The sequence below is a fragment of the Nothobranchius furzeri genome, chromosome 11, assembly GCF_043380555.1.
Source record: "Nothobranchius furzeri strain GRZ-AD chromosome 11, NfurGRZ-RIMD1, whole genome shotgun sequence".
Lineage (NCBI taxonomy): Eukaryota > Metazoa > Chordata > Actinopteri > Cyprinodontiformes > Nothobranchiidae > Nothobranchius > Nothobranchius furzeri.
The window spans coordinates 45,680,324-45,701,286 of NC_091751.1; the positions used below are offsets into that span (position 1 = coordinate 45,680,324).

Genomic DNA, 20,963 nt, shown 5'->3' on the forward strand with positions numbered 1-20,963 from the left:
TCTAATTTTTGCGTCTGTAGCTTTACGTGGAATAAAGCAAAAGGAATTTGCAGCCTGTGTGCAAACATTTAAAGGTCAGCTGTTGTCCAACCACTGAATTCTGCAGCTTCTTAAGCTAAAGGGAAATGACCTCAGGTTTAATCTTCATTCATCACTTGTTTCTTTTAACTTCATCAAAGAGCCTGCCTCGTAACTTGTCAGCCAGCCAGCTAATCAATTTATTCAACTAATGTTTTCACCGGCAATCAAAAGCAAAAAACAGGGAAGAAATCAAACCTAACAAAATGTTTTCTAGTTTTTATTGCAATAATAACATACAGATATATTCCAGAGATCCAATTTCAGTAAATTACACTCCAATAATGTAGGAGACAGTTTTAAAAATGATATCGACTTGGCGTTCTTGACCAGAGATAAAACACGGACGTTTTCTATTTAAATCTTTACTTTCCCCAGTAATGTGTGATGAGAGCAGCATAGATTAATAACACTACAACACACAACTAGACTGATACTGTGCAACAGTCAAGAAAAACTGGGAGAATCTCTCTTTGTGAAATGGTTTGAGTGGAGCCACTGGAACGCGGACAACTGCAGACAGAGATGCACTTTTTCCCGTTATGAAGAAAAATAAACAAAAAGACAACAAGCCAGAAAATCAAAAGCTACAAATTGTAAATAAATGACGGCAGGAAACAGAAAGCTAAATAGTCTGGACACATTTGATTTAGAGAAACATGAAAACACAGAAAGGGTAGATTGGGTTGGAGGGAAGCTTGGTGTCAAGGGTGAGAACAGCTGTGAGAGACGAAACGCAGATGTGGCAATGCACGACCAATCGCTCTGTTAACATTGGTAAATGTAAAGATCTATAGATTTTTTGTTTTTAATCCCAGATGTTACCTTTAAATAATTTCACTTAAGCATATGAAAACACGAACAGACACCTTACTCCGAACACATAAGAGAAGTCATGATTTCATAAGCTCTGAGTAATTTATGCACATATCTGATACATTAATAGAATCCATATATAAATGATAGATTTTTATGTTTTATATTTAAATATAATCCTCGCTATGACTAAAAAGAGCATCTAAAACATTTCTAGTTTGAAGACAGTGAAGCTTGGACCACGGCTGCCTGTGAGTGGAGCTGGATTTTAACATAAAAACGCTCATTTTCACACGACTTGTGCAAGACTTAATGAAATTTGCTTCAGTGAGTCGAACAGACTTTCTAATGGTTTCATTGACACCAAAAATCTTTGTTTAGTTGCACACCAACAACCTTGTACTGTGCTTGCTTTTCTGTCGGTTTAGCAAAACAATTGGAGAAATTTGACACTGCAGTTTCAAGACGGATTAACAAAATTCTTCCTTTCACACTCAGCCCTTCACATTTAAACCATGCATAATGTTTACTGTGTTTGGCACTAGAGTTGGATTTACTTCGTATCGGGTAGTTCACAAATGATTCAGTCAGCTGTATGGAATCTAGCTTTTGTTATTTAGCTAATTCTGCTACTTTAAAACAAAAACTATGCCAGCGCTGTCTAGTTGCTCACACAGAGAGAATTGCACTATGATCATGAGCCATTTACATAAAAAATTAAATGGCTAGTACCTCAAAAACCTGCACTACCGCCATCCAAACACTTGATCTGTCAAAAGACGGTTGATTTTTGTAGGAAGTTTTCTTTGAGTAAACTACAGGAGTTGGTCCATTTGACTTAGTTCAGGTTTCATAGCCGATACACGGATCGTTCCGCTTTAAGCTCTGCCTGAGAAAACTATCAGACTCGCTGGCTTTTAACAAGATTTGAAATGTGCACCACCACGACTAACAATTAGTTCAACATGGCTTCTCTGCATTGTCTTCATTTGACCTGGACTAAAACCTGTGACAGGGAACTTAAACACTGAGCTGAATGGACTAAAAGAAACTATGACACAGATACAAAAAAAAAGAAGAAAAAGACAGCCCAGCCACTGAAGGGGGTGTTTTGGTCTGATAGGTTCCTCAGGCAATTGCATCCAGAGGCAGTTTCGTTAAGCATAAATAACATTTAGGAGGGAGGAATCATATCCATCATAAGGCTTCAATTTATGCTTTATGCATTGTGGTAGCCGTAAACGTTTTGAGTGTTGCATCTATCCCGGTGCTGTTTAGTGGAAGATCTCAACGAGAGATGGAGCCTCCAGCAGGTCCTGGGGTCACAGCAGGAAGGGTGGGAGGGATAGAGAAAACAAGGGTGATGGGACTGGGAGAAGTTTATGTTTCAGCAGTCTGGGGTTTAGTCTCACTGCTGCCCCCTTCTTTTCTCACTTGTGTCTCCTCCTCCTCCTCCTCTTCCTCCTCTTCTTCCGTGTGCTGCTCGAGCTCCTCCCTGGTGATCATTTCAAAGTCGTTTCCGTTGCTGTGCTGCGAGCCTTCGTCCTGGCGGTCGCTGTCTGTGTCTTGGCTGTCCTCTTTTCCCTCCCCATCTGCCTCTTTCCTCTCTTCTCGCCCGCCCTCTTCCTCATCCTCCTCTTCATCATCTGCATCCTTCTTCTCGCTGTCTGACTTCTCTTCGCTGTCTGACTTTTGAGCCTTGTTGGAGGAGCTGCTGTCCTTCTCGTTGGTCTTGTCTGAGCCCTTCTTGTCGCTGGTTTTTGGTCCTTTGTACTCGTGAGTATAGAGTGGCCTGAATGAATCGATGAAGCCGACATCTGCTGTCAGGTTGGGGAGGAACCAGAAGTGATGCCGGCCACCGGTCACCAGCCAGATGATCAGGAAGAGGATGCAGCGAGCTGAAGAGAGAGGACACCACAGGGAAAACCAACCAACTCTAAAAATATGTTACTTATTTTAAATGGCGGTTAATGCATTAGTTCACTAAAAATACTCACCAACGGCTAGAAGCAGGATACTGGCTACAAAGCAGCCGGCTGCAACACTCAGATAGTAAACTCCAACACGCATTTCAGCTGGCCACAGTGGGAATAGTGTGGCTGCAATCACTGCAATAACTAAAGAGGGAGATAAGGATCCACATGAGATAATCCTTCACTTACTTTAAACCATTTTAAGATTTTTTTAGTGACGTCTTACCAAGGATTAGGCCCATAGCAAACGTCTTAAAATGGACGGGATCATAAATCCACACATACACCTGCAGGACAGAGACGAGCTTCAGGTTATTTGTGTACCAAACAATCACAAGCACTCTGGTTTTATGAATCTTCACAGTTTCTCGCCTCATTGCCATCCAAAAACAGTTGATCCTCATGAGGCTCCAGTTTAAACTTCTTCTTCACCTCTTTCTTCTTCTTAGGACTGTCATCCTGTTAATGAAGGACTTGCATTTATATAGAGTCAGGCGTGTCAAGACTGAAAAACCGCAATAGGATTCTTTGCTAAGCACTACTTATTTATCAGTTATCTGTGGTTAGCTTCAACCAAAACCAACTGATCTTTCACAGTTGTTTTCTTGTCTTTGGAACATCTTCTCGTGTCACATGACCATTACAGTTTTAATGATCTGCCCTTTAAACTCATACAGCAGGGTTAGGATCTCAATCAGCACAGATTTCACAGTAAATCATGAATATTTACGAGTCTTGAGTCGCTTACACTTTTCTCTTTCTTCGTTTCGACAACCTCAGTCTCTTTTTTCTTCTCCTTGTCCTTCTCTTTCTCCTTCTTCCCTTTTTTCTCATCTTCCTTGCTGCTATCAGTTTTACATTTTTCCTTCTCTTTTTCTTTCTTGGGATCTTTCTCAGGCTTTTTCTTCATTACCTTGAGAGCTCGGTGGAAGAACTGCTTCTTTAGGAGTCTGTGAAAGACCAAAGGCTCAACTTAGATGTGCTCTGTATTTAAGTTTGTAAACTCGGTTGCTCCACGCAACACCACTGTGCAATGCGAAATAAAAAATGTAATCACGTGTCACATGAAGTTTTAAAAAGCAAAGGTGTAATATAGCTGACCTGTTGCAGTAATCCACTACTGACTCCCTGGTGGTGAACAGCGCCTCCTCTCCCTTCTTAGCTTTGGCCCACTTGGAGTCCAGAAGACAGTCCACTGCCTTGGAAGCTACATGCAGCAACACAGGAACACAATCTGGCTTTATTTTAGAAAGTCTCCACAGTGATCAATAAAAATGTTCCATATCATGTTATTTTACACCTTTGAGGTAGGCACAGTATATGATAACAAGTCAATGACACTATTGAGATGTCATTTATCTTAAATATAAGTAATTTTCATCAGCCTGATTTTACAACCGGAAACGTAACGGTTCGATTCAATGAAGCTCTAACAAAACGCACCTATAACAGCATCTTAGGCCTGCTTGCTGTTGTACTGGCCTTGGTAGTTCCGGGTTTAAGCTCCTTTCATCTAGTTTTAACGTGCTGACGCCAGCTTGACTCCCGGTGGTGTCAGCACTCGGCAGTAATTTATTTAGCCAGCTGAAGCAGAATTAATGTTTTTATACTTTAGGTTTATTGATTATTTTCTGCAAAACATTTTGTGCCTCTAAACATCAGCATTGAATTTGGTCATTTTCAAGCAGCATTTTAGTTGATTTACTCTGCTCACCTCACATGGACTCACACTGGCTAAAAAAAGTAAAAAAAAAAAAAAAAAGAAGATTATTCCTTACTTTTTAAAGTTTATCAATAAAAGGTCGAAAACATAATCCTGGCAAGTGTAGCTAAAAACGAAGAAAAATATACTGCTCAGTCTGTCAGTCAGATGCAAACCAGAGCAGAGCTACATGCCAGTCTGGCACTCTAAACATTGCACCACAAAGTCAGTAACGAAGCAATAGTCACCTAAGATACATATCCTGTGCTGGCCAGGGGAGAGACGGGTTTCAGAAGAGATTAGCTTTTGGGAGATTCGTTTCCAATGGCGCGGTACAGGATTTTCAAAGTAAAACTCAAAATTTGCAGCTGAAACAGGAAAATGCATGAATGCTGCCAAAAACGAGTTTGGATTTTTGTTTTCATAAGGAAAAACACAATATCACATGGTAAAAAGCTCCAAAAAGTGGATTTTCCATCCTATGCCTCAACTGTGTTATAAAGCCTGATTCATGCTTCTCCATCAGCTCCACAAGGGAGAGACACGCACGCACGGATGGAGATGCTTTGCCCTCATGCTTCTCCGTCACATGGGGAGTGTTGCAAAGCAATCCCTCGCCAGGACAACAGAGGGCGTAGCGCTGTTCTGTGGTATCCTGTCATGTATCGGTCCAAGATAGTGCGTTTATATTGTGTTTTTTGTATATAAGAGACTTTTTAACACAGACAAATTTGTCTCTCATCCTCCTCCACCTCTTCATGCGCTCGCCACTGCTAAACCCACGCTTCCTGTCATTTCCGTCCACAAATAAAACGCTTGCTGTGCATCTTTTCACTCCTCCAGTCACGGGGGAATTAAACGTTCATGTTTTTAGAGTTTTTTTCGCGAGGTATTCTTCAAGCTGCTCTGTGTCTACCGCTAGTTATCCTCGGCTCTCTTTATGTTTTTGAGGGCGCAATGGCGGCGGTGTAGACGACAGCGGCGTCCTGACCAATCACAAGCTTGCGTTGTCTGTCTCGACGGATGGATGTTTAGAAAAGAGAACTCGACTCTGTCCGTCCTTGCGGAGCTCTCCAGCAGGCCCACAAGGACGGATAATGGCGTTGCGTGTCTCCGCACTGACGCAGAAGCATGAATCAGGCTTAAGGGGTTAGTTAATAAATCAACCTTAGCACCACTCAATACTAGCTTTATTATTCATTTGGCATCTAAAGGAGTCCCAACACTAGCTCAGCCATGGTTGGTTTCCTTTACGAACTTGACAGCGAGCTTATGAAAGCTTTTTAGTGAAAACAGCTTCCTGCTTACAGACAATTAACACTTCTAACAATCCTCTGACTGCTTAACAACGAGCTGAACGAAACAGCTACAATCACTACCTCATAGTATTGTGCTTCCACAACTTAGATTTTATATTAGCGACTCTCCAGACCTGTCAGCTGTAAAAACCTTTGCTCACTCACGTAGGAAACTAACTCATTCACTGCCAATGACGACTAAAGTCATCATTTGCATCTTTTTACTGTGTGGGTGTCGGAACGAGCCCCCACATCGTGAGAACAAACATCTCAGCTCTAAAGCCGATCTTCATCCGCATACGTCACACGTCACGTGATCAGGACGCAGAAAATCCATGTGTTAGGAGATTGTTTTGGGCCACTGCTGTAAAAAAAGTGAGGCATGAACCATAAAAGCTTTTGTTGATCATAATTCAACAACGGATTATGAAAGAACGGATAAAGCTTGAAACGCGCGGATTCTTCCTGATGTAAGAGGTGAGTCTCCACTTAGTTTTGGCGCCGCCGCCGAAGTCATCCTAGCGCGCAACGTTCTGTGAATCTTAAAAACACAAACAAACAGTAAAAACGGTGAGAAACGCTGGCAGCGAAGGGCTTAACCGATCAGGAAACGGCTGGCAGCGAATGAGTTAATCCAAAGCAAATTCCAATTTAACCTGTTTGGGTTTAGCTTGTGGGAGGACACCTGCATGGATGAGGTTAATATGCAGAGTTGCAGACTCCTTGTAGAAAGGTCACAGCTGGGATTTTAACCTGCAGACATTTTGCTGCAATGCAACAGTGCTACTAACTGTGCCGCCATGCTGCATGGTGGCACAGTTTGACTTGTGGCTTTCATCAGTGCGCCCCTGGACAGTTGTGGCTGCATTGTGGCTCATCATCATCACCAGTAAGGGTGGATAACTGACTGTGTTGTGAAGCACCTTGGGGGGTTGTAGAACTCTAAGATGGTGCTATATAAATACACAACATTTACCCTTTAGAATAGAATAGAATGCCTTTATTGTCACTATACAGGTGTAAAGTGAGATACAGAGCATCTCCTACTCAGTGTAAAACAAACATACTTGGGGGGGAGGGAGGGGGAGACAGTTCTGCAGCGCTATGTACATTTGGACAGTAATGTTATGTATATACAATTATTGCACATGGAATTTGGTATCAATAGATAGTGGTGGTCAATGGAGGAAGTGGGAAGTGGGGGGCTGTGTTATCGGTGCATGTGTGAGTTCAGGGTGGTTATTGCTTTGGGGAAGAAACTGTTTTTGAGTCTGTGGGTTTTTGTATTAATGCACCTGTAGCGCTTCCCTGAGGGAAGCAGTCTGAACATGTTGAAGCCAGGGTGGGAGCTGTCCTTGATGATGTTTGCTGCACTACTGAGGCAGCGGGAGGAATAAATGTCCATCATGGAGGGGAGAGGACAGCCGATGATCTTCTGTGCTGTCTTTACCACACTCTGAAGCCTCACTCTATCTGCCTTGGTGCAGCTGCCGTACCATACCGTGATACAGTAGGTTAGCAGGCTCTCAATGGACGAGCGGTAGAAGGTCAGCAGCAGGTCTGAGTTCATTTTGTACTTCCTGAGGACTCTCAGGAAGTGCAGCCGCTGTTGGGCCTTCTTGATGACCGCTGAGATGTTTTCCGCCCAGGAGATGTCAGCGGGGATGAGGACACCAAGGAACCGGAGTGTGTGGACCCTCTCCACACACTCCCCGTTGATTTAGAGGGGGGCCAAGTCAGTGCTGTGTCTCCTGAAGTCGACAATAAGCTCTTTTGTTTTCTTGGTGTTCAGGGACAGGTTGTTTTCTGAACACCATACCGGATATCGGCCCAATAACACTGCAATGGATTATATCGGACTGCATCAAAAATCTCAGATATTAGCAGTACGTTCCACTTTAAATTCCATTCAAGCAATTCTATCCATCAGCGCCCAGATCCAGCATGCAAAGTCCACGTGATCAGAACAGTGTGTAAGTAGCAAGGAACAATGTCGGCCATGTGGCTGTATTTTTCGTTAAAGTTCGAAAGACAGTTTGGCTCAGTGCAACACTTGTCATGCACAAGTTTCCCGTGGTGGAACATAACCGCGGAAGATTAATACATCCAACCTTATCATGCATTTGAAGCAGAATCACAAAACATTGCATGAGGATTTTCGCAGTGTGTGAAATTTTTATTTTACTCAACCCAAAACCTAATGAGTTGATCTTCATTAAACCTGGTGAAATGTATAAAAATAGCTAATTCAAAGTTATCTGCAGAATGAAAAACTGGCGCCGTGTTCAGACGAGTACTAACCAACGAAGTAGTCCACTCTGTGGCCCATCATGTTTGTAGACTTGGTGGGGCAGTTAAATCTTAGGTACTTAGCCACCACCTTCTCCTCCTTGGTGGGCTCGCTCACCTCCTGAAGCAGGAAACAAAAGTTTGTGTCTTTAAGTCTGCAAATCTGGAGAATCACAACACATTTAACCTAAAAGTTTGATACAACAGTTACATTGAACCAGGCATTTTTGATATGCTTTAAAAACAAGTGTTGCAAAGCATCTCAAATAAAATGGAGCAGTTTTAGGATAAACAACAACCACAATGACTGATGCAAAACTGTGAATTGATTTTGAGTTTTATATTTTAAAAAATCTTAGCATGACACTGAACATAAAAAAAGAAATTATAGAAATATGTGACAACTCAAAAAGAACATTTTAACTGCTGAGCTGCCATAAGAGTTGTACTTGTTAAAAAATGAGAGACAGAAATATTCAGCACTACTTCATCTTGTCCAACTGCCTCTGGCCACGCAGCATGAGGAAGAGGATGGAAGTCTTCACCTGGTTTGTTTACTGGTCTAATCTAGAGTTGAGATTTGAGCATCCTCAAACACACAACAGAAACCTTTATTAAATCCGTTTTTTAACAACTAACAACTTACATCGTAAAATGTATGATGTATCGTTATATAGGAGGCGTCAAAACAACCTGTAACTACTTTGTAAACTGTCACGTTGATTAAAATCTAAGTTGTTACCTACTGAGTGCTCCAGCAGACAAGACACATTTGATCTGAGCTCAGCAGGGTTATACAGGACTATGTAGTGTTGACTCACTGATTATTTTCCACAGATTGCTTTACGTTATGTAAACACGTCTGGTTAAAGCTGACGCAGCTTAGCAAGCAAACCATTACCGGTTCAGTTTCGATTGACGTGAAATACCTACTGCTGAGACAAAACAGCAGAATGAGTATTTACGCCATCACATCTAAACCAACACGCGGGTGCTAACGGAAGTGAAAATAATCAAATATGCATAACTGTTGAACACAACTGCTGTTTGTTTTCGGTGCCATGCTAACGATAGCGTTCGTTAGCCTCCATCTGTTTCCAACTGCTGCCTTTAAACGACGAGTGCAGATGCTGCCGTAAACATTTTGGATCCCAGAGTAAGATACAAATTCAGTGCCTGATTATGTTTGTGTAACATTGACGCACAGGAGCAGTATAATTTTATCATGAATGAAGTGATGTTACCTGGATCCGCTTCTTATGCCTCCTGCGCTCCGCCATGATCCTCCAACTTAGCTTCGTTGGAGCGAAGCGTCGCGCACTCACATCAAATCTCGCGAGACTACTACAGGAAAGCATTTGGAGTTTACTGTAGTACTTTGGTGTTATTCTACTGTCTTACATATAAAAGTAAGACAGTTTGCATAACATTTAATATTATTTATAAGTAATTTTGTTCTTATTTGAATATTATATTTCTAAAACTGTATCACAATGTCTCAATAATGTTCAACGGAATAGAGAAACAGTGAACAGATAAACATTCCAAACGCAACAACTGTTATTTTATAACTTCTGTAACTTTGTTACTTTTTAACTTTGTGAGAACAAAATTATTCTCTCTCTCTCTCTCTCTCTCTCTCTCTCTCTCTCTCTCTCTCTCTCTCTCTCTCTCTCTCTCTCTCTCTCTCTCCCTGCCCCCCCCCCCACACACACACAGGTTTTACCTCTGATTCCTATATAGAAAAACATTTTATTTACAATCAAGTAAATGCAAAATACAAAAAGGCAAAATTAAAACAAATCTAAACCTTGAATTTACAATTCACATATGTATTTAAATACAGCTTTTGGTTTAAAAAATTGTCAAAGTCATTACTATTTCTAAAAACACATTTCCTGCATTAAAGAAAAATAGGAAATTTTCAATCAAACTGAATCTACAGTGTGCACTGGGAAAAGTGTCTTAAATAATTTCAGTGTTTCTTTTTTACAATACACTAGGTTTATTTCATTGTATGAGTTGTTGTGCTTAACCCACAACTGCTCTTGATGAACATGACATCTATGTTAGATTTCAGTCAGGTTTTCATAGAGCTCATTCTACTGAAAAAGCTCTTCTTAGGGTCTCTAATGACCTTCTGACTCACAGTGATGCAGGGGACTGTTCTGTTCTGGTCCTGCTGGACCTGACGGCAGCCTTCAACACTGTTGACCATCACCTGCTACTGGAGAGGCTGAGAGACTGGGTAGGCCTATCAGGATCCTCTCTAGAGTGGTTCTCCTCTTATCTGTGTGAGCGCTCCTTCTCTGTGGCCGTCTCCAAGTTTCGGTCCTCCTCCACCTCCCTCACCCATGGTGTCCCAAAAGGTTCTGTAGTGGAGTCTCTACTTTTCCTCCTCTATCTGTTTCCTCTTCAGCACATCCTGAGCCCAACTGTACATCTCCTTTAAGCCCCATGAGATGTCTAAGCTGCAGCTGTTACACACCTGCTTAGACTCTATCAAAACCTGGATGGCTGGGAGCTTATACAGACAAGCTGGTTCCCAAAGTCAGAGACTCTCTTGGTCAGCTTGCTTCTCACACTAAACCCTCTGTCAGGAATCTTGTTGTGACCTTCGACCCAGCTCTCTCCCTGGTTTCTCATGTCAGTTCTCTTGTTCGCATCTTCTTTCTTCCAGCTCAGGAAGCTGAGTCCCATTCTGTCCCACTCTGAACTTGAGACAGTTATCCACTCCTTCATCTCCTCACGCTTAGACTACTGCTGTTGCAAGCTCTCGCATGCCAGAAACAATGGAGGTGGTCAGAAGGAGCGCAAAGATGAGCTCGAGCTCGCTTGTGCGAGTGGAATCAGGCAGAAGATGAGGAGGAGTGGTCCAACTGAACAGGAAACAGCAGAAGGGGTGGTACCGAAGAAGGCCACCTGAAGAGACATCTCAGGAAATGAAAGTCCTTTGTGGAAAGTTCTGGACTTTGAGTGGAGACTGAGACCAGCTTACAAGTATAACATCATATGGGTTTGGCTGTCTTGTGTTTGACTAAGATATGAAACTGACAAATAATCACATTGTTTTACTGTCTTGTGATAAAAAGATGTATGTAACTGGCAAAAGATTACATTGTTTAGGCTGTCTCATGATTAGTTGAGATATTGCTTCACTATGGAAAATGTTTGGCTTGGCAGTTTTTTAGAATGATATAAAAAGAGCAGTTAAAGAGAGACAGAGCAGTGGTAGAGAGTAAGAGAGTAGAGGTGGGATAGAAGAGGTCGTCGGAGGACGATGAGAGAAGTTAGAGAGAGAGAGAGACTTGGACTTAGACAGTTAGAGTTGACACAAGTTGACGAAGTAGCAGCAGTTATTCTCAGAAAGATTTTTTAGAAGCAGCATCCTCCTAAGGGGATTGTTAATCTTATATTTACTCTTTTTTGTATTTTTTAATTTTGAAATAATTGTTTTTGGAAACAGAATCCTAGTTCTCGATTCTTAAAGGCTCTTTTAGCCTTTTGAGTTGGGAGCCCCGACCAGACCTAAAGGAGAGGTAAGCCACCTTGACTTGCTTGTTCCTGTGCTTCAGGACTTGTTTTCAGTTTGTGACAGATTAAGAAAAGATACCTTAGGTAATGGGAGCTAGTCTCCCCTCCTCCTTGGTAGTGGGACACCCTAAGGATTATAGATCATAATGGTTCGATGGTTCAAACAGGCTCTGTTGTGCACTGAAAAAGTCTCTGTTTAGCGTGGGAAGTTACCATTTCAAAGGGTGGATTAATTAGATTAATTGATAAATCCATGTTAGCCTGATCAACTAACAGGAATCATTTTCTAGCTACCACCGCCCACATTGCTGACGGAGGCGCAAATTAATACTGATAGGACCCAAATAATAGTCACATAGATGGCCTCTAGTGAACTTCCGCCCTAGTATTTAAAACCATTAAATAACGGGAGAGTTAAAAGGGAAGTGTGTTATCACAGAAGAACAAGTACGACAATCTTCATTCCACCTTAAAATAGAAAACGAGTTCTAATTAGGGAGTCCAAACCAGGGTCAGTACGATAAAACTCACCTGCGGCCTCAACCTCCCTGAAAACGCAGCGCATTCTAAGGTTCTAACGGAACCAATAAAAGTACACGCTCGCGACACTGCAACTCGCTTTTCATGTATCTGAACAAAACCTCCCTGAACCGTCTACAGGTGGTTCAGAATACCTGTGCTCGGCTTCTGACCAAGTCCTCCTAACACACCCACATCACCCCGCTTCTCCTCCTGCCAGTCAACTTCAGGGTTCATTTAAAGATCCTGGTTCTGGTTTTCAGGGTCTGACATGGACAAACACCATCATACACTGGTGATCTTCTCAGTCCCTACACTTCGAGCAGGTCCCTGAGGTCCAGTGACCAAAGCCTACTGGTTGTGCAGCGCACCAGGCTAAAAGGTGACAGATCATTTGCTGCTGTGGCCCCCAGACTCTGGAACTCTCTCCCCTGAGCCTGAGATCAGTGGACTCAGTGGACTCCTTTTAAAAAGCAGCTGAAAACACTTGTTCAGGCTGGCTTTTGTGTGACTTTGGTTGATTCTTCATCACTGCCGCTTTCTGCTCATTCAGCTCTTTATACCAATTCTGCCTTTCCTAGGATCTACTGATTACCTCTTTCTTATGAATTTTCTCTTTCCCTTTCCTCACATTTTTAATCACGATTTTTTCACTTTTTCCAATTGTATATATTTTAATTATTTTTTAATCTTTTGTATTATGGATTTTTTTGTTTTTATCATTTGCCTCGTGATTTTTATCTTGAGAAGCGTTAAATAAAACAGTGGTTACCAACATTATTTCTTTGAGGGCCCTCTTGCTTGTGTCCAAGACAAGCCAGGACCCCCCAACCCCAGCTCCTACATGCATACACACGTTAAATGTGATCATTTACCATTTTTATGCAGACATACAGAGCTCTAACTTATACTCTAGGGTGTGTTATTGGGACATAAATGTAATTTTTACTAATAAAATCTTGCTATACCCTCAGCAAAGATCCCCAATTTGGGAATCCCTGATATAAAAGATTGTTTCTTCTTCTTATTCTATGAAAAAAATGTACATTTATAAAAAAAACACAAATGAGTAGTAGACAACTTGTCACAGTACTTAAAAAGCCTTTTCAACCCAGTAAATCCAATCCTCATGAAACAGTTCATTGGGCCTGAAGGGACAGGCGGTTCCTGGCTCCGATTTTATTTAACCAGTGATCAGACTGTCTCACTGCTGGCTGGTGGAGGTGAATGGTTTTCAGCCTCATGAAGGTGCTCAGCAGATTTGATTACATCAGGGTCTCTTGGGCTTGCCATCAAATCCTCGCTGTTGCAGTTAACAGGTGAGCTGATGTCTGGGGAACGGTCCCCGGGCTTCTCAGAGGAGGTCTGCAGGGTGGCACCGGAGATCGGTAGGTTCATCATGTACAACATGCTGCCCATTCGTCTGGACACCTGCAGAGATGTGAGGAAAACGAATGTCAGATATAGGTTCTGCAAAAGTGTACGCTTCATTCTGCGTGATGATTGTCTGTATGCTCAAATCTTAATGATTGAAACAAAACAAGAGCACATTAGATATTGTGTATCCTCTGTGATGCAAATATTTAATTTTGAAGCAATTCTTCTGTCACCTGGGAGTATTTTAAAACCTATGAGCATATGCAAAACTTTTATTTAAATTTTTATTTCCATAATTCAGATTATGATTCAAGAGGATACCATTTGCTTACAGCACTCCAAAAACATCTAAGTGTAAACATTAAATGATGACAAACGTACATGTATATAATTTATATTTTCATTGTTTGAGCACCTGTGAGCGTATCTTCAGAGCTGGTCCCAGTTTGAGTCCCAGTGTGTCCAGTAGGTGCTCCTCTGAAAGCAGAGGCAGTGTCTCCCCATCAATCATGTGATCTTTGAACGTCTGGGAAAATAATTTTATATGAAATCAACAAAGACACAAACAGACAGAAGAAGAAGAAGTGACGTGTACAGAGTGTTGTGATATTAACCTGAGCGTATTCTGCACATGTAGGAATGCTGTTTACAAAGTTATAAACATCGTTAACTGTCCACTTTCTTATGTCTTCAGGAGCATCATCACCATTAAGAAAGATGTTTGTTGGACCTTGAAAACAGAAAAAAAAATTCAAGAACTTACAACTTCAGTGGTGTTATTGTGCTTTTATTTATTTCCCTAAACTCACCAGCTGGAAGGAAACCATTTCCAGGAACTGGGAACATGTAAGGCATCCCTGTCAGTGTGGCACCAGTGGAAGGATACATGAATTTCTCCTGGAAGGCAGAACACTGGCTGGACATGTCCTTATCATTTGTTCCACCATTGGTCACATCTGAACACCCCTCCTGATTGGTCGTACAGGCCTTTCGCATGCCCACCTCCCCCTCTTTGTAGTTCTTCCTGCCTCCTGTAGCCATTTCAGAGTCTATTTTGGCCTGATGGTGGGTCTTAGTAGCAGTGCACTCATCTCCCAAGTCCCCTTTAGCTTCCATTTCCTTCTCCTCTCCAGATGTTGCTTCTGGACTCTGCTCTACACTTTTGTCCTCTGTTTGGCCCTTCAGGTTGACTGCATGGTTTTCAGCTGTCTTGTGAACAATCGGCCTCCTCCCTGCCCTCCGACCCCTCTCTCTGTGCAGTGTGCTGATTGGGGGGTAGGGGCTGGCTGACATCAGAATACTGTTGGAGTGTAGCTCGTCCAGGGAAGGACGATGGACATAGACATCGTGGCTGTCTGGCAGGCGCTGACGACCTCGGTACAGCATGGGGTTAGAAGGGTACGACACAGAGTTTTCAATTCCCATCAGCCCTTTCTGGTGAGCGTTCTCCAGCTCTTTCTGGTGCAGGATGGCATTCATCTCCATTCTGACATGAAACAAAAACCTTCATTTTAACGATGAGGACAAAAAGGGTCTGAATTATATTGTGTTGTTTAGCAGAAACTGATGCAAACTTGTGTATGGGTGGACTATTTTTCTGAGTTATTGATGATGTTTGTGCACGCACTACCTTGCTATATTTTGCTTGTGTATGAGCTCCTGTCGCCGGGCAACTGTTTCCATGGGCTCTGAAGGCAAGAAGCTGTAACCAGCTGAGAATGACAAAAAAAAAAAATCATATAAAATGTTTAAATGATTACTGTTGTCTCAAAACTTTACAAACTGTGTTGGAGAAGTCTGATGACCTGGTCCAGGGAACGCTCTCCCAGGCAGGACATTGGCATGAGGGGGTAGAGCTGGACCAAGGTGAGGTCCGAGGTGCATCTGTCTGGCTTCAGATGATACCATCTCAGCGGGAGGAACCAATTCTCTGATGATAGAAAATCAAACAAGATCGTCTGTCATCACGTCGGTTGTTGGGAGGAATTCCAGCCTTCATTTCACACAAAAGGGGGTTCTACATCTTCCAATGCATCCCAAAGCTTTTGGGCTTGTGATACAAAAATTTGTAGAAACTGAACTAATTTCTGCCACATCTGCTTTTTTAGGATGCAGAGGAAGTGAAGTCAAATCATAAAGTTTGGGGACGGATTTAAGGTGAGAGAAAAGTTAGAAAATTAGCTGTAAGATGTTTGCATCTGAATTTGAGGAGGGTATGAAAGTCATGAAGTTTGAGATTAAATTCATGTGCAGACCTTTCCATGAAACGAGGTTCAAACTGTGTCGGGACCCCCTGTAACCTCTGTTGACCCTGGGCGAGGATCTGTGGTGCCATGGCCATCTGGTTCCTCATTATAAGCTCCTGCCGTTGCCTGAGTTCTGCAAGAGAAGAAGCTGCACAGGTCAGAGAAAAAAAATAAATCAGACACATGCACAGACTGCTCAAGCTGTATTAAAACCAATGCACCGGGCTCAATTTAGCACCCTTTTAACTCTAGATTTGGAGCAAATTAATTTTTTCACCTCCAGCTGACATCCCGTTGACCAGTCGATACCAGTGCTTCTCATCCATAGCCCCCTGTTCACCCAGTGCAGTCATCTTCCTCAGCTGCTCCCGTGGGGTCATGGCATGCAAAAGACCTTTAACCTCCACGTGAATGCTCTCTACACAAAAAGTGAAAATGGCAGCTTAGTTCTCTTTAAGCACACAGCCGCTGTTTTTCTTTCCAGTGTTTTCTGTCTTTACCTGCTAAGTTCCGTTGAATTAAGATTCAGGTAAAAATGACAGATTTTGTATTAACTGGTTAAAAAACTAAGGTCAGTCTAATCCAGAGTGATGTAGTTTCTTGTAATGTCCACTAGAGCGCAGCATTTTTCTGGCTCAGTTATCCGATGACCATGCCTGCAGATTACAGAAGATTTAAGGAATATTTTACCTCACTGGAACACTAAAATGGATTAAATTAAACCCCAAAAGACTAATATCTATTTTTGTTGAAGTTTTAGAAAAAAAATAATTTGGAATCTGTTTCAGAGACCAGAATGCCCTCTCTCTTGTTTGATTTACGTTCTTAGGGCAGCCTTTGCGCACAGAAACCTCTAATCCAAATCTCACCTTTTCCACCCTGAAAATATAAAGTTACAATCTTAAAGTCTTGAATCATGCTTTCTTATGAGTTATAATAGATGCCCCCCCCCCCCCCACACACACACACACACAGAGCAGCTTTAAATGGTCTCATTGTTTCTCAGTCAGTAACTTGTGTACCCTTTTAGCCTTCTGCACTCCACAAATCTCATTATAAAATATGATATTGTAAATAATCCAGCTCTAATCCACAACCAGTCCACAATATGCATGAGGATATGTCCACATAAACTTCACCAGATTGATATTAATGATCTCCAGCTGGATTAATGTGTGGATAATCTGTGTACATTTATTATTTCTGCCATCCCTTCCCCCAGACAAACAGCTAGTAGATACACCCTGAGGCTCTGAGCATTATCCACAGTCCCTCCAGTTCCTTCTGGAACCCGTGTAATCTGAAAGCTGTAATCCTCCTCTTATTCATGCAACAGTCTGCTGCTTACATCTGCTGACCTTCCAACCCCCATCCCCACCTTCCCAGGCCCCTGCAACCCCCAAGATCCTATTAGCTAAGTCCTGGCTATACAGCACTTTAAAGGGATGTGTTGAAGGTAATCCACACGTTTAGAGTTTTACCCTCAGCAAACCTTGCTAGTAAGCATCTCGGACAACACACCTCCAAGTGCTAAGCCTATTAGTCTCAATTAGTTCCCAGGATGTCCTAAAAACACCTTGGGGATAAATCTGGGGATGCAATCGGTTTATGTAGAGCTATGTGGCCCAAACATGCGCCCTCCTCCTCAGACTAACATCAGCAAATGAAGGAGGTGTTTTTCAAAATTTCCATCTCTAAGCTCATCTCCACAAGTCTTTACAAACTCCAAAAATGTGGGTTCAAACAGAAAAACCTCTTGCAAGATAATTAAAAGATCTGGGTTTGTGATTTAATTGGATGAGCAACTCCCGCTGTTAACAGTTCGGTCTTAGTGAAAATAATTAGTCAGCAAATGAGATGCATGAGATGAAAGTGTGCACTGGTCAACAATTGTTCAGCGGGAGTTGATAAAAAAGTACTGGATTCCTGGAGCTTTGAGAATTTTATTTAGTTCAAAATAAAAATGAACAGACCCCTACCCCTGATAAATGAATATAGAATAACATTTTAAAGATTTGGTTTACTCGTTTATTCAGTCCATTTACAGTAGTCTCTAGTAGGAATTAATGCTTAGTCGTACTCAGAGAAAGTAGCTTCAGACAACAGGATTTGGAGTCTTTTTTCCTGAAATTTGAACATCTCGTCTTGGATTGGATAACAGAAACGTGACTACCACTGACTCAGTTTGCTCTGCAACATCATGGATGTTTTATCTCCACAGATAACACAAGCCTGAAGGTGTTCTACTGTGTTGTGATGTTGCTAATGCTAATGGTTAGCTTCTGCTAGTCGTGACATTCTCTGCTGTTTCTGGGACGCTAAACCAACAACAGCCGTCCCCGTCCTGAGTCAAGATGGGTGAGTCTATGAATGTTAAGTGACAGTGTGACGTAGATCTGTCAGGGTTTTCACATTAGAGTTTCACTGTCTATTGTCTATCAGAAGTTAATGCAGGAGATAGGTGTAGGAGACTATTTTCATGTTCAGCCTGCATGAAAAACTCAGAGTGACTGATTATAATCAGAAATAATCATTAAAAAATGGGTTTTCAGTGTTCCACACCTTTATTGAAGCCCTGCAATTCTTCAGACATCTACAAATGCAAAATTAAATTACATTAAAAAAAGATGACTGAGGATCTTAAAAAAGTACCCAGGCACAATAAGCTCGATGCTTAGTTCAGCCTGACAAGTCACAATTCTGCAATCTTTTCAATTTAACACAAAATGTTTAAAGAAAAGTAATCAAAACAAGACAAGCAAATAAGTTCTTAAAAGTTTACGTAGAGCTGATTTAGTGCAGTCTAATGGGAATTTCTTTGCAAACTTGAAGCTTATGTTTACAAATGTTTAAACTATTCAGCAATTTACCAAAGATCCTTGCCTTCCTTGTTTCATAACATCGAATGCACATTTCAGACCTTAATGCCACTTAGATGCACAATCAACTCCAACGTGCACCAGCTGAAGCCCAGTTTACCCAAACTGAAGTCTCTCAGATGAACTTCCTCATTTCCTCTCTCTCTTGCAACACCTTTAGTTCTGAATCTCACATGCACATTACAAGGCACTATAACACTTTGTGAGTGAAACTGTCATGAAGGGCGAGAAACAAAAACCCCTGTGGCACCTCCTTGGTGAGCAGAGGCCACACCGCAGCTGCCAAATCCGGGGATTGGACTCCTTGGATTTGCTGTTGCCTGGTTAATCTCATTACAGGAATGAATTAAAGGGAAAATTGCTGACAACTTAGATGGAGCCTTGAGGAGGTCATATCAGACAAGACAGAAGCAGTGTCTAGCCCTTCCTAATCCGAAAACACATGCACGCACACACACACACATATTAAAGCTATACAAATTCTGTCAGCTGCAAAAGGCAGATTGGATTATCAAAGGTAATATTAATTTAAGAATTATGTAATTAAGTTAATAAAATTACTAATTTAAGATATGATTTTTTTGCTTCATTTAAAAGGATATAGGTGCTTTTCGCAGATTTGAGTCTAATTATCTGGGTAATAACTAGGATTTTAAACTCCTGTCTAATCGCATCAACCTTGAGATTAATTATTTATTAAGGCATTAAAAGCTTTTATAAAGTTTACTGCTGACATAATCCAGTTTTTCTTTTTACGTTAACTTGTTAGAAAAAGTGCAATAAATGTTTCTAGAATTTGCATTAAAATCTAAAAGATAAACACATCGAAATCATACATTTTTTTTGCCAATGACTGCAGATAAAACAAAAACATATATATAGCAACTAAAATGAAATCAAAAAGGAAATGCACGGTGAAAATGCAAGAAATGTTTGACCAAAATACCAAAAATGAACATTTAACCTCCTTACCTTTAAGTTTCCACCAATGAGCAGACTCTGGATCAGATTTTGGCCCAGTTTAGGTTGAAGCAATTTAAAAACAACCGTAAATCTAACAACAAGTCTTTCAAACTCTGACGGGACCGTAGTGTCCTCCTCCTCTCTTTCACTTCTAACTGAACTGCATCCAACTGACCAGCCAACCAGTTTGAGCCCAATCTGCTGCCAGCAAAGTGCCTTAACTAAACCAGACCTTTTAAATACCGATTCATTTCATCTCCATTAGCTGGCCTTATCTCCTGCGGTAAGCCCTCCCTGCCCTGACATCACTATGATCTCCCATCCAACCGCCCGCTGCACCTTGCAACTGATGTGTAATTACTGAAGCAGCACTGCGCCTAAGCTGGGAGCGCTAAACCTCTTTCAACGTTTACCTCACTAATCCTGTGTTAGCACTTTAGGCCACAGTTAAGACACCTAAATGCTTAGCTTCCTTTTCCAGTGGCAAAATGGCCAACCCCTCCCTCTTTGCTTTGCGGCCCCATGCAGAGAAACTACACGCTGGTGTTTTTTCGACCTCAACAAGCCAACAGATCAGTCTTTTGTTTTTTCACATGTCTGGTTTGGGTGTCAAAAGCATTGTACTCCCCAGGGTGCTGAAAGTCTGACCCAAACATGCTCGGTGGTAATTTGCCAGAAATCCGACTGAATGTTGGCTGGATCATCCTCTCAGACCTCTTAATCTGACAGTTTGTGCTCACCAAGCTTAAAGCATGGGCCTGCACTTCTTTGAATGATGTTTTCTTTAATTCCTGATGAGCAGCAAGGTGTGCTCAGTTGGTGGGCTGCTAAGAAAATTAGCCAAACAGCAGACACAATGTAGAAAGGGGGGTTAGTGTGGTGTTTCTGAATCCCGTCAGTCAGCAACAAACACAAACTGTGTGAGAACCACAGCACACAGGGTGATTTTATAATAAAAAGTCAAACTTTTTAAAACATTCTGCACTTTTGAGGTCCGATAATGTCCCATCCTTTCATACACTTCAAATCAATTCCTGCGGTTTTGTGGCACTTTTAAAAAAAATAATATGCAGAAAAGTTAAATCACAAATTTAAGATGTTCAAAAAACCATAAAGAAGAATCAGGAGTTTGTGAACAGATGCATTTCTAACACATAGTTCAAAAAACAACTAAACATGATGTTTTTGCTAAACATCAGCAAAAGCAAGATGTGAAACTTGATGCATTTATTGATTATTTTATTCATTTCTTGTATCTAAACTGACATCCAGTTGCCTAAATCCCATGA

General features: G+C 41.6%; 2 protein-coding genes across 2 annotated transcripts; both read right to left on the reverse strand.

Annotated features, from left to right (window-relative positions):
* Positions 1-2,109: 2,109 nt before the first annotated feature.
* Positions 2,110-9,522, reverse strand: sec62 (SEC62 homolog, preprotein translocation factor). The gene is made up of 8 exons (XM_015956372.3): positions 9,401-9,522; positions 8,169-8,277; positions 3,969-4,074; positions 3,616-3,817; positions 3,240-3,326; positions 3,094-3,154; positions 2,892-3,011; positions 2,110-2,792 (listed from the first exon to the last, which is right to left on the reverse strand). Exons 1-8 carry the CDS (start codon positions 9,512-9,514, stop codon positions 2,275-2,277), a joined length of 1,317 nt encoding a protein of 438 aa, XP_015811858.2. The 5' UTR covers positions 9,515-9,522; the 3' UTR covers positions 2,110-2,274.
* A 1,906-nt stretch (positions 9,523-11,428) lies between these two features.
* samd7 (sterile alpha motif domain containing 7) lies at positions 11,429-20,051 on the reverse strand. Its single transcript, XM_015956373.3, has 9 exons — positions 19,684-20,051; positions 16,110-16,250; positions 15,842-15,965; positions 15,392-15,516; positions 15,217-15,298; positions 14,396-15,072; positions 14,201-14,316; positions 14,002-14,112; positions 11,429-13,640 (listed from the first exon to the last, which is right to left on the reverse strand). The coding sequence occupies exons 2-9, from the start codon at positions 16,210-16,212 to the stop codon at positions 13,404-13,406; spliced, it is 1,575 nt and encodes a 524-aa protein (XP_015811859.1). The 5' UTR covers positions 16,213-16,250; positions 19,684-20,051; the 3' UTR covers positions 11,429-13,403.
* Positions 20,052-20,963: the final 912 nt, after the last annotated feature.

Bases quoted from the DNA above. Each gene is read 5' to 3' on its own strand.
- sec62 (XM_015956372.3), bottom strand. From the start codon at position 9,514: ATGCTTTCCTGTAGTAGTCTCGCGAGATTTGATGTGAGTGCGCGACGC. The intron at 4,075-8,168 runs GTTAGTACTCGT...TGCTGCATGTAG, and splicing joins CAGAGTGGACTACTTCGTTG to CTTCCAAGGCAGTGGACTGT. The intron at 3,818-3,968 runs GTCAGCTATATT...GGTCTTTCACAG, and splicing joins GTAGTGGATTACTGCAACAG to ACTCCTAAAGAAGCAGTTCT.
- samd7 (XM_015956373.3), bottom strand. From the start codon at position 16,212: ATGACCCCACGGGAGCAGCTGAGGAAGATGACTGCACTGGGTGAACAG. The intron at 15,073-15,216 runs GTAGTGCGTGCA...GTTTCATGTCAG, and splicing joins CACAAGCAAAATATAGCAAG to AATGGAGATGAATGCCATCC. The intron at 13,641-14,001 runs GTGCTCAAACAA...ACATCTCTGCAG, and splicing joins CTCTGAAGATACGCTCACAG to GTGTCCAGACGAATGGGCAG.